This window comes from Macrobrachium nipponense, chromosome 25, assembly GCF_015104395.2.
Source record: "Macrobrachium nipponense isolate FS-2020 chromosome 25, ASM1510439v2, whole genome shotgun sequence".
NCBI classification, from domain to species: Eukaryota; Metazoa; Arthropoda; class Malacostraca; order Decapoda; family Palaemonidae; genus Macrobrachium; species Macrobrachium nipponense.
The window spans coordinates 9,247,191-9,259,690 of NC_087214.1; the positions used below are offsets into that span (position 1 = coordinate 9,247,191).

Consider the following 12,500-nt stretch of genomic DNA (forward strand, 5'->3'; position numbering starts at 1 on the left):
CTCTCTCTCTCTCTCTCTCTCTCTGATAGTAGCCATCTTGCTTGGTGAGACGTTCCCGCGCGCAGTCAGATTAATCAACAGATATCACAAGTTTAACTTACGTCTAGAATTTGAGAAATATCTAGAAGTGTTCGTGAACTATCGGTGATAAGATTAGTGTGAAAATAGTAGGATAAAGCGTCTACTAAGTTAGTTTATCAAGTGAAATACTGTAAATCAGAACAAGATGGCAGTAAGTTCCAACTGTGGAAAAAAATGGCGAAATTTTGCTTGTTTGGCAGATTTGCAATATGATGAGGTAGCAGGAAGGGAACTTACATTTCTCATCTATGAGATCAGCAACAGTCCTAACCAAAAAGATACAAAAGCATTCATAGATATATTAGAAGGATATAATCCTTCAAACTGGAACAAATCAACAGAAAACATCTTGAAAATATTTGAAGAAGTTCCAAATAAAATCCAAGTGGTCAAGAGACTCATAAAGAAAATATACATAAACCAACATATTCCGACAAAGAAAATGAATAAGGTGAACATTGTGAATATCCTAATTGATGCATTAGGAAAAAGAATGCCAAAAGCATACAAACTGTGTAAGGTGTGGTATAGCATAGTTAATCCACAAAACCTAATCAGAAAATGTGCTGCATGCAACATTCCGACCCATCCACAATGTGCTGAGGTAATGCAAGATATGAGAAAAGATACCAGAATATTTTGCTCAACATGTCTATCATGGATAGACAATGTTATTAAATCAAAATTGAATGTACAAATAGTTGAGGATGAAGAAGGAAGAAGGAAGGAAGAAGAGGAAAATGGAAGAGAAGTAAACAAATAAAACGAAATGACGAAAAAAAATAAGGAAAACAAAGAACAAGATAAAAAAGTATGGATGCAGAGATACTCATTGATACTACATATGAGGCAATAAAGCAGATACTTACGAAGAAATAAATTACGATATGACAACACAAAAGAAAATCCCGAAGAGGCTCTACCCAGATCTACACAATGACGGGAAAGAGGGAAAAAATAGACAAAAAAGACAAAGTCTGCAACCTTTTGGAAAAAGAGGGAATTGCAGATTTGGAGAAAGACTGTTACTACAAACATCCTAAGTTATTGAAAAGAAACCCACAATTCAATTTGTAACTTGTTTACTTCTAAGTATTTACATTTAGTTTTACTCCACACTCGAGTACTTTCAGGCCCTTCTGTGGCCCATTCTCAAGAGAGTTTGGGATGTTAGCCTGGGTCAAGGCCCAGAAGACTGCTGGGCCTTGACCCAGGCTAACATCCCAAACATCTCTTGAGAATGGGCCACAGAAGGGCCCTGAAAGTACTCGAGTGTGGAGTAAAACTAAATGTAAATACTTAGAAGTAAACAAGTTACAAATTGAATTTGTGGGTTTCTTTTTCAATCTTCAGAAGAAAACTGAAAGAAGTTTTTGTTTGGTTCCTAAGTTATGTCACAACTATGAAATATATGGTAAATGTGCATACCTAGATGGCTATGAGGATGATTGCAGAGATCTGCATCCAAAAATAAGCAAAAACCTAAAAGAAGGAAAAGGATGCAAGTTCAACAAAAAATGTAAATATATGCACCCTGTAGCCATGAATCATAATCAATAAATAATCAATCAAGTAATAAAATCAATAAAATAAGAAAGAAACAAATAAAGAGAGGAATAAAGAATATCAGGTAAAAGAAAAAAGCAAGCCATCAACAAGATATGCAGAGGTGTCAGCAAAAAATTTCAAAGCCTCAGCTCCAAGATATTACTCAAGAGATAATAACTGTATTTATTATGCAAGAGGATATTGCAGATACGGAGAAAATTGCAGATTCAGACACAAAATGAATAATTATGATGAAGAAAGATCAAATATTATGGAAAAGTGAAAGGATTTTTTAATGTCAGAACTTCTGGAAATGAAAAAAAGAACAACATACCAGAACAGGAAAAAGACATGGGTAAATCATCATTATTACCCATATTAAATGAAGGAGAAAACACACAAACCATCATAGTGATGAATGCGCAGGGTTTAGTTACGAGTAACTCAAAAAGAAAAATAGAGTACTTAGAAGAACTAACCCAAATTGAAAAGAAAATAGATATAATGAATATAAGTGAAACCTGGTATTCCCAAGAGACTGGGAATGATGATCAAATAAAAGGGTTCCAAACCTATAGATCAGATAGAAAAAATATGAATCAAGGGGAACCGCAATATATGGGAAAGACAAAAAACAAGGAAAAATATATGAAAAATATAGTAACTCAGAATGTGAACTAATAGCAGTAGAATTTGAATCTGAAAAATTAATGAACATAGTAATATATAGACCTCCTAATACTAAAGGGTTTGACTTAATAATATGTAGAAATCACAAGGACTGGACTATTCTCCTATCTGGAGACTTACACTTTCCTTTCGTAGACTGGAAAGAACGAATAGGAGATTGTGGTTGTACTTATACATATAAAAAAAGAGAGAGTAATAGTAGTTGCAGTAAGATAAGAGGCAATTGAAAAGCTATTAGATATGCTACTAGAATACAACATTCAACAAATAAATCACCTGCCAACAAGAAAGGAAAATACTTTAGACCTAGTATTTGTGAACGAGATGAATTATGTTAAAGAAATAATAGTTTATAATGCGAGTATTTCAGACCATAATGTCATAGAATTAAACAGTCCATTCCAAAGCAAGTGAAAACAGAGATAAGCAAGAATGAAAAAAGTGGGAAGGATATGGAAAATACAACTTCTACAGTAAAAATATAAAATGGTCAGAAATAAATGAAGAATTAAACAAAGATTGGGATAACATTTTCGTAAGTGATGACATAAGGGTAAAAACAGAGATATATATAAAATATTAGAGAAAATAGTGGATAAATATATACCGAAGAAGAAAAGTAAACATGTCATGCATACCAAGAGACAGAAGGATCTTGTTCCAGAAAATCAGAAAGTGGAAAAAAGGTCTTGCAAAAGAAAAAAATGCATGGAAAGTTATAGAACTAAAAAGTAAGATAGAAAATACAGAACAAAAGATTATACAAATCAAAAGAAAATGAAAAACGGACTTGGAAGAAAAAAACCCTAATAAATATCAAGCAAAACCACAAACTATTATACTCATACACAAAAAAAGATGAATAAAAGAAGAATAGAAATAGGCCCTCTAAGAATTGAAGGGAGATTAACGAATGAAAAAAAGGAAATTTGCAACATATTAGCAGAACGATATAAGAGAGAATTCACCCCTAGAATAGATAATGAAGATAATGATATAGAAGTAAGGGACGAAAATAGTGAATATTTAGCTGACATAGATATTAATGAAACTGATATGTTCAGGCTATTAATGAAATTAAAAATGGAGCTGCAGCAGGGCCTGATGGAGTTCCTGCTATTTTGTTAAGAAAGTAGTTCATTCTATAGCAAAGCCCAACTTGCAATATTATTAAGACAAAGTGTAGATACAGGCACGATTAGATGAGCACAAATTAGCATATATTACCCTTACATTCAAAAGTGGTATCAGACTATAGCAAGTAATTATAGGCCTGTGAGTCTAACATCACATATTATGAAAGTGTATGAAAGGGTAATGAAGAAAAATATTATGAAACATTTAATAAAAAATAATCTGTTTAATATAGGACAACATGGTTTCGTACCCGGAAAAAGTACACAAACCCAGTTAGTCCACCATGAAAACATATGCAAAAATATGAAAAGCAGAAATGAAACAGATGTGGTTTATCTAGACTTTGCAAAAGCTTTTGACAAGGTAGACCATAATATATTAGCGAAGAAAATTAGAAACATAATATAGTGGATAAGTAGGAGATGGTTAAAAGAATTTTTACACAACAGCAAAAAGATAGTTATTGCAAACGATGAGAAAATCGGATGAAGCTAAGGTAATTTCCGGTGTGCCACAAGGTATGGTGTTAGCTGCATTACTGTTTGTTATTATGATTGCAGACATAGACAGTAATGTTAAGGGACTCGAGTGAGTAGTTTCGCCGATGACACAAGAAAATACGTAGAGAAAATTACTTGTGATGAAGGTAGGAACGCACTACAAAGAGACCTTAACAAAGTATATGATTGGGCAGAGGTAAATAGGATGGTATTTAACTCTGATAAATTTGAATCAATAAACTATGGAGACAGAGAAGGAAAGCTATATGCATATAGGGGACCTAATAATGAGACAATCACAAATAAGGAAGCAGTTAAAGACCTTGGTGTGATGATGAATAGGACTGTTATGCAACGATCAAATAACAATTCTATTGGCAAAATGTAAAGCAAAAATGGGAATGTTGTTACGGCATTTCAAAACAAGAAAAGCTGAACACATGATTATGCTTTATAAAACATATGTTCGTAGTCCACTTGAATATTGCAATATGATATGGTACCCACACTATCAAAAGGATATTGCACAAATAGAGAGTGTACAAAGTTAAGGACCTTGACTACTGGGAAAGACTACAATCCTTAAAATTATATAGTCTAGAAAGAAGAAGAGAACGCTACATGATAATTCAGGCATGGAAACAGATAGAAGGAATAGCTGAAAACATCATGGAGCTAAAAATATCAGAAAGAGCAAGCAGAGGTAGATTAATAGTGCCCAAAACTATACCAGGAAAAATAAGGAAAGCACACAGGACATTAATCCACTACGCACCAGCATCGATAATGCAGCGTCTATTCAATGCGTTGCCAGCTCATCTGAGGAATATAACAGGAGTGAGCGTAGATGTGTTTAAGAATAATCTCGACAAATATCTAAACTGCATCCCAGACCATCCAAGATTGGAAGATGCAAAATATACCGGAAGATGTACTAGCAACTCTGGTAGACATTAGAGGTGCCTCATACTGAGGGACCTGGGGCAACCTGAACAAGATGTAAGGTCTGTAAGGTAAGGTAAGGTCTCTCTCTCTCTCTCTCTCTCTCTCTCTCTCTTTGTCAGTCATCTGTTCTTCATACGGACGTTGCTCTTAGATGCAGAACTGATTACAGGAAATAATAATAACAATAATGCTTTTATGTTCAGCCTTCGAAAGAGGGAAGGAAATAAACAGCCTTAGTATTTATTTGTGTAAATAATGCTTCGATTCTCTAACAGTATCTCTCTATTCCTTCTTCTTCTTTTTCTTCTTCTCCTTTACGGTTTTATCATCATTTTCTGTATTTTCTTCCACTGGTGGTGTTGGGGAGCCTGCCTCCATCCATTAGGGCGTTTAACTATAAGGAACAAAGTTTTAGCCTTCACTCCACCAACAACAACGGTCTCCTTTGTTGGTAGAGAATTGCAGTTTTCTACTTATTATCATTCTCTCTCTCTCTCTCTCTCTCGGTCTCTCTCTCAATCTCTCACTCTCTCTCTCTCTCTCTCTTCTATGTTTCCCCAAGATACCAACAGAATAAACTCTTAAATGTGGAATACAAAAAAAATATTACAACTAAATAGACTATAGTTTATCGTCATAGGTAAAACTCAACAAATAACTGAGGCAGATTCCCTGAAGAAATAAGAGGAGAAGAAGGAGTAAGGAGAGAGAGAGAGAGAGAGAGAGAGAGAGAGAGAGAGAGACAGACAGACAGACAGACAGACAGAGAGAGAGATAGAAAGAAAGAGAAAGAGAGAGAGAGAGAAGAGAGCGAGGAAAAGCAAACAGCCATTGCTTGAGTCTTCATGACATAAGCGATTCATTTGATATCATCCACTTCCAAGAACTCTCGTGAAGAAGGTGATGACGTCATCATCCCATGACGTCAATAAATGAGTTCTCTGATTACGAGGGTACCAGGGTAGGGGGACATCTGTTAGTGATAGTGCCCCTGAGACACTCATTCCCTTATCAGCGGGTAGTTGGATCACGAGTGCGCATGCACACATTCTTATGTACATTCAAACCTATATCTATCTATCTATTTATCTATCTATCTTTCTATCTATCTATTATCTATACATATGTGCATACATATGTATATGTCGAATTGATGCCTGTATTTAAAACATCCAGGAACTCGTCTATTGTTTGCATTATTATTCTAGAACTCTCAAGAGAGAGAGAGAGAGAGAGAGAGAGAGAGAGAGAGAGAGAGAGAGGTATGGCCCTTGAACTCTGGCAATCTCTCCTTGGTTTCATCTTTGGGATGTTTGAATTTCCATGTTTATTATGATGTGGTTCTTCAGTGGCTCTCTCTCTCTCTCTCTCTCTCTCTCTCTCTCTCTCTCTCTCTTAGAAGATAAGGGTTGACATTCCCTCTTCAATTCATCTAGCATAGACCTTGCAGGAGATGAGTCAGTCTGCATGAATGAGGTGATGCAGTGGATGTTGAAGGGTCTAGAGCTGCTGATGAGACCTCTCATCATTAATAATAGTTGTTGCTCTGGAAGTTTTTCTTCTTCTTCTTCTTCTTCTTCTTCTTCTTCTTCTTCTTCTTCTTCTTCTATTCAGCAGTTTTAGAGAAAGTTCAAAGATTTCAATCTCAAAATTTAATCGAATCTGGGGAATAGTTTATGTTCGGATTTGCTCTTCATAAAATAATCAATGATAAATCTCTCTCTCTCTCTCTCTCTCTCTCTCTCTCTCTCTCTCTCTCTCTCTCTCTCTCTCTCTTATGATGGCATCGCCATTTCTATCAAATAAAATTCATCTCTATTCATTATCCTTTATCCCTCAGAATCGAGGAGCAACGAAGCAACAGCCTCACAAGTGGCACTCCTATCACACCCCCGTCGAGTGCTTGTTTACAAAGCTCTTCTTAATTGATCTTCTGGCCTTGATGACGCAACTGGCGACTGTAGCTACACACATTCCCAGCCTCTCAGTCATCCACCTGAACTCTGGCCTGATGCCAGAGAGACGACGTCCTTGAACAGTGGATTGAGTCACTGTCTGGCTGATGCATCCTCTTGAGAACTGGGTATATAAAGACCCAGGGCTGCATCAGGTAGGCAGGTAGTCTGTGGGTTACAGGAAAATGACTGCCATTACTCTTGTCCTCCTCGCTGTTGTTCTAACAGCGAGGGAATTTGCCTACGGTCAGCAGTGGCAGGATATTTACATCACAGAAGCAAGAAAAGGTGGGATGTGTTTTGAAGGGTAATGTAGACATTCATGTTCACTTTCAAACTCTTGTGACACTCCTCAGTGCCATTGCATGTCAAGGGTGAGAACTGTATTTAATTTTTGAAGAGCTGCTGCTATATGAGCATTTTTATTGTGTCTGATTATAACAGAAATGGAAATCATAAGGACTTGAACCAATTCTATAGTCACCCTCCACAGTGAGATGCTTTTGAAATCCCAGCCTCTGTGCTGTGCATTTCTCAGTCTTGGCTGTGTCTTCTCTTCTTTGGGGGAATAATCATTCAAGTCTACTTCCTTCTGATGCTATTTCTCTCTGTCAGAGAATTTGTCAGAAAGGCAAATTGGAGACTGAATGCCATCTGGATGGCTGCAAGATGAACGCCTTCATCTGGACTTGGTCTTCTTCATTCTCTCTCTCTCTCTCTCTCTCTCTCTCTCTCTCTCTCTCTCTCTCTGCTCTTCCATCCTCTGCCTCAATTGATGTGGGAGGGAGAGAGGGAGTAGTCCTGCTTGAAGGCTGGTTTTTCCCTACTCGGAATTCTGGCTCCACCCTGTGGCCTGCTGGGCTGCAGGATTTTTCTAGATTACTTTATGGTAACTTTGAAGTTTCTTCTTGCTATAAACTCTCATATTGGTGCACTGTTCTTATATTCATAGTTGATTATATCAATTGTTTTTATTTTATATATCAGGAAATTCTCTTTTAACTCATTATTTCAAGTTTTCTATTACTCTAGAGCATACAAAGGCTTCATATTTGATGACCTCCAGGAGAAAATGTGTTTGAAACAATCAAACTGTCACCAACGCAGCTTTTGTTATTTCTGGAGGTTTCATACTAATCATAGCAGGTCAACCCTAGTATCATTATAGTGTCTATTTCTGATTGGCACCAGCTGAAGAGTGAGCTCAGTCTTATAATAGCAATGACCTGAAATGAGTGATCACAGATGTTCCACCCTCTGGGGAAGGGCTTGGGAGTGGTTTTGTGAGACAGATGGACTGAGCTCCAGGAAAACTCAACCCTATTTGATGAGCCCATCTTACTGCACATGGTTTCCCTTGTAACAGTTTTGTAAGTTTCCTCCAGGACTACAAGCTGCTTTCTTTACAGGGCATCCCATTCTTCTCATTCCAGTGGGATGCTGCATTGTGAGGCACAGGCAGACTCACACCAGGAGTTTTCAAGTGCTCTCACACTGTAGACGATATTCACTTTAGTCTTGTTGATGCTGATTGTCCCTCAGTTTCAAAGGAACTGTAATGATGCGTTAAAGCAACAGGCAACATTGCCTTCGTTTTGCTGACATGTGTTGATGATGATGTGAATATGTTTATTGATCGGTTAAGAAACCTCTCTACTTATTATCTTATCAATTCGTTTTCCTTTGCGATCACATACATATGGGGAAATTTCTTGCACAGAAGCTGCTAGCCTTGGAGATGAATGACACTTGAGGCTTTGTCTATGTGAATAAGGACTTCTCATTTAAAATCAAGTCATTGAAATGAAACCGAGTCATTTCCATTTTCTTTCCAGGAATGGCAGACTTTAAGAAGAAGCAAAATGAGATCCTGGAGGTACTCAACGGTAAGGATTAATTCACTTGCCAGTTGACATAGCAGTAACACCCCTTACTGTCATTTGCAGATTGTGCATTATTGAATTTTACCTCTCATGTAGCAACTGACGGATATTTCTTACCTTCCAAGAAAAGTACTATCTGGTCTGCCTCTCTGCTCTCCTTTCAGGATTTGAAGACCTTCAGCAGAAGCAGAATGACATACTGGCGAAGCTCTCAGGTAAGGAATGCATTCATGCTCAGCTGACATAGCAGCAATGGTGCTATTACCGTCAAATTTGTTTTGAGACTAAATTCTACCTCTCAAGTAACATTTGATAAATATTTTCTACCTTCCAAGTAAAGTACTATCGGGTCTACCTTTTGCCGGTATAACTTATAACTCCACTGATTAGTTTGACCAGTTGGTCTCTCTCTGCTCTCCTTTCAGGATATGGAGACCTTCAGCAGAAACAGAACGACATACTAGCGAAGCTCTCAGGTAAGGAATGAATCCATGTTCAGCTAACATAGCAGCAATGGCGCTATTACTATCAAATTTGTTTCGAGATGATTGAATCCTACCTCTTATATGACACATTCCTAAAGTTTCTTCTCATTTTCAACTGAGAGGAATTAGTTCTTCATTGAAAAAAGCAATATGAATGTTCTTTTTGACCTGTTGTGCATCATTAAAGCTGATTACCAGTTGGTTTCCCTCTGTTCTCCTTTCATGGTATGAAGAACTTCTGCAGGAAATTCTTCATACCATGAAGAATTTCCTGCATCAGTTCAAGGACTTGAGAATCCCTAAGAAATTATTCTTCTTGGTATTCTCCTTCTTCCACACGAGTGTAATAACTCCCTGGGAGGAATAATCGTGTAGGGCAAACATATTCATTTTTCATCAGTCTATTACATTAATCTCTTAGAGTAGAAGACATTCGTCGATCAACCACACAATGGAACTGTCACTTGTCCTCTGTGTATAAATTGAGGTGAAGAAACAGAGATAGTGAATGAATCAGGGATCGTTATTTATTTCCTCGACACTTTGAGCCAATGAATGCAGAGCCCTCATAAAATTTGATAGGATGCAACCTACCTCTTTCTTTTGAATGTTTAAGACTCTTGGTTCAAAGATCTGCTGGGAAACACAAACTTCTCTCCATCGCCATAACCTTGAAAGGAATGTCTAGTCTTCAAGAAAGAATCAGATGCATGAGCAAAGTCAATCTGGTCCCTTCCAATTCCGTCTTCCGAGTTGAATGTCCTTTTCTAGCCTTGTCCACCCGTACAATCGTCCAGTGAAAATCTTCACCTTTGAGGGAATGGATGCTGGAAACAAAATCACTGACATTTGCGCAAATTTGTTGTGGTTCTGATCAATGAAGTCAGTGTTTTTGAAACTTTGCTTTCTATTTTCAGAAATGCAGAAGAAGCTGGGCTATGTGGAGAGCAATCTTGAAGGTAAGTAACACAATCTGTTCTTGACTTGCGCTATGTGAGTTTGTAATCATTATAATGAATTGACAATGACACAGCTGATCTCATCATTCACCCCTCAATTGGAGACACTGACAGGAAAATAAATTTCCTTTTGCAGAACTTCATCGTGACCTGGAACTCGTGAAAGGTACTTGTAACCCAAATAATAATATTTCTCTTTTTTCCTGACAACATAATTGCCTGTCTGTTCATCATAATAATGCACTTATTGTTAAGAAATTCAAAGTTTCGTGAAAACAAATTTTTTAAAAATCCACAACTATTTCTAAATATATAATTGTGGATTTTTTAACAATCCACTTATTGTCAAATCATTCAAGGGATGGATCCCATGCAATGACTTTGCTTCCAAATGAATTACCATTTAGAATTCTTAACAGAAGTCGAACTTTACAAGTGTTTGCCTTTGTTTCCTTCAGGTGCAGTGAACAACACCCAGAACTCCTTGCAAAGTAAGTACATTGTTTCATCAATATTATGGCAAGAAAACGTTGACCAGTCATGATCAACACAAATTGCGAGGAGGGAAATTCGTAAACAGAAGCCATCCTTTAAAACAAAAATTAATTTTGGCTGTCATTCATTAGGAAGAAAATTTCTCTTTCCAGATTTCCATCATGAACTGGAACACGTGAAAGGCATTCTCAACCCCCTTGGGTTTTTTCCTTTTCTCTCTTTTTATATCCTGCAACTAAGCAAAACTGAGTCTGTTGATCTTGAGTGAATTTTGAGAATAACTACCAAAAAATCATGTTAAAATCCCAAGTCTTCCTCGTGACAGATTCCTTTAGAGACGAGAATGATGATATTTACAATTGGTGATAGAATCGAAGTTTATAAGAAACCTTTGGTGTTTTCTTCTCTCCAGGTGCAGTGAACAGCAACCAGGACTCCTTGCAAAGTAAATGCATTTGTTCACCGCGTATTCAGTTAAGATAATATAAAGACATTAGTATAGACAACAACAATACATTCTCTTAGACTTTGGCATTGCTAGACCATCTAAAGCCAATTATTCCATTTTGTTTGTCATTCCTTTTTGAGGTACGAATGTGAGTGGTTTATTCATAGCTAATACCTTTGTGCATTTGTGTGCATTTGCAAATAAGTGAGAAAGAAAGCAAATCATTTCCTGGAGAGGGTGTCTTCAGTATTAGAAGTCAAGCAGGGATAAGTGCCAAGCATTAGGATAATCAGATTCTGTCGGAATATATACAGAGACCTGTGACCCTGAACCTTGTGGAGACAGATATGACCCTTCTTTCCTTCCTTCCACTGCAATCCTATGGGAAGGAAATGCTTGCGTAATCAGACGAAAGAGATTTTCTATCAAGCTTTCATGTTGAATGAGTCGCAGTCAGCTTGATGACTGAAGCATCTTCTAAAGAATTTATTTTTCTCTTTCCAGATATCTCGGCGAAACTGGAGACATTAGAAGGTAAATGCAAAACTTCTTCTTCTTCAGTGTTCCTCACTCGTTTCAGGAAGTTCAATTCTGTCGGTTGTGGAAAGTAAGTCCAAATTGTTAATGCTAAGCTCTTGGAAGTTTCCCGGCACATGGATAGATAGATCAGAGATGATAATCAACATTATGCTTAGTGACACTGAATGATGATGATGATGATGACAACCAGGTCTCTCGCACAGAAGGTTTATCCAAATATCATGGCAGGAAAACTTTTGATCATGGCAATTATGATTGGCTTGAGACGAAAAGGTGGAACCATTTTTATAGATACACTCTCATCTATTATTAGGTTCTCTCTTCTCTTTAGCATAATTCATACTTGATGAAGAATTTAAAGTCAGCATATTGATGTGGACATATATATGTATATATATATATATATATATACTATATATATATATATATATATATATATTGTATATGTATGTTTGTATGTGTGTGTGCATGTGTGTTTGTGTGTGAACTCTCTTAATTTCGAGTACATCCTATATATTCCAGAGATCCATCAGGAAACCAAAGGCTGCCTCGGAAGGGAGGACTTGGAACACTTCAAGAACATATCATCAGCTGGTACGTTCTTCATATGAGAGGGACTTCACACGATTCCTAATTGGCTGTTTTTGTAATATTTCCCGATGTCAGTAGTAAAAATGAATGATACTAAGTTTTGTATTTGCCAACTAAGTAATATAGTAAAGGACTTTGATAAGGCTTAGACATATTACGAGTAAAAGTATGAATAGAATCTAAAGTGCATAATATGAGTTGCAGGAAAGTGTTCATGGGATGATTTTTCCTTTCCAGGACTAC

At 36.9% G+C, this 12,500-nt stretch overlaps 1 protein-coding gene across 9 annotated transcripts in view; it reads left to right on the forward strand.

Annotated features, from left to right (window-relative positions):
- The first annotated feature begins 6,975 nt into the window (after positions 1-6,975).
- The window catches only part of LOC135199282 (nidogen-2-like), a 12,517-nt gene continuing 6,992 nt past the window's right edge, over positions 6,976-12,500 (forward strand). Inside the window, exons 1-11 of one of the 9 annotated variants that reach the window (XM_064227182.1) lie at positions 6,976-7,144; positions 8,692-8,742; positions 8,904-8,954; positions 9,165-9,215; positions 10,142-10,183; positions 10,320-10,349; positions 10,642-10,674; positions 11,091-11,123; positions 11,631-11,660; positions 12,189-12,260; positions 12,495-12,500. The exon at positions 12,495-12,500 is cut by the window's right edge and continues 69 nt beyond it. In XM_064227182.1, the coding sequence (XP_064083252.1) occupies positions 7,042-7,144; positions 8,692-8,742; positions 8,904-8,954; positions 9,165-9,215; positions 10,142-10,183; positions 10,320-10,349; positions 10,642-10,674; positions 11,091-11,123; positions 11,631-11,660; positions 12,189-12,260; positions 12,495-12,500 (502 nt within the window). In that variant the 5' untranslated portion in view covers positions 6,976-7,041. Of the gene's footprint in view, positions 7,145-8,691; positions 8,743-8,903; positions 8,955-9,164; positions 9,216-10,141; positions 10,184-10,319; positions 10,350-10,641; positions 10,675-10,830; positions 10,861-11,090; positions 11,124-11,630; positions 11,661-12,188; positions 12,261-12,494 lie in introns of all 9 variants that reach the window. The other 8 variants (XM_064227183.1, XM_064227184.1, XM_064227188.1 and 5 more) reach the window with 8 other exon arrangements.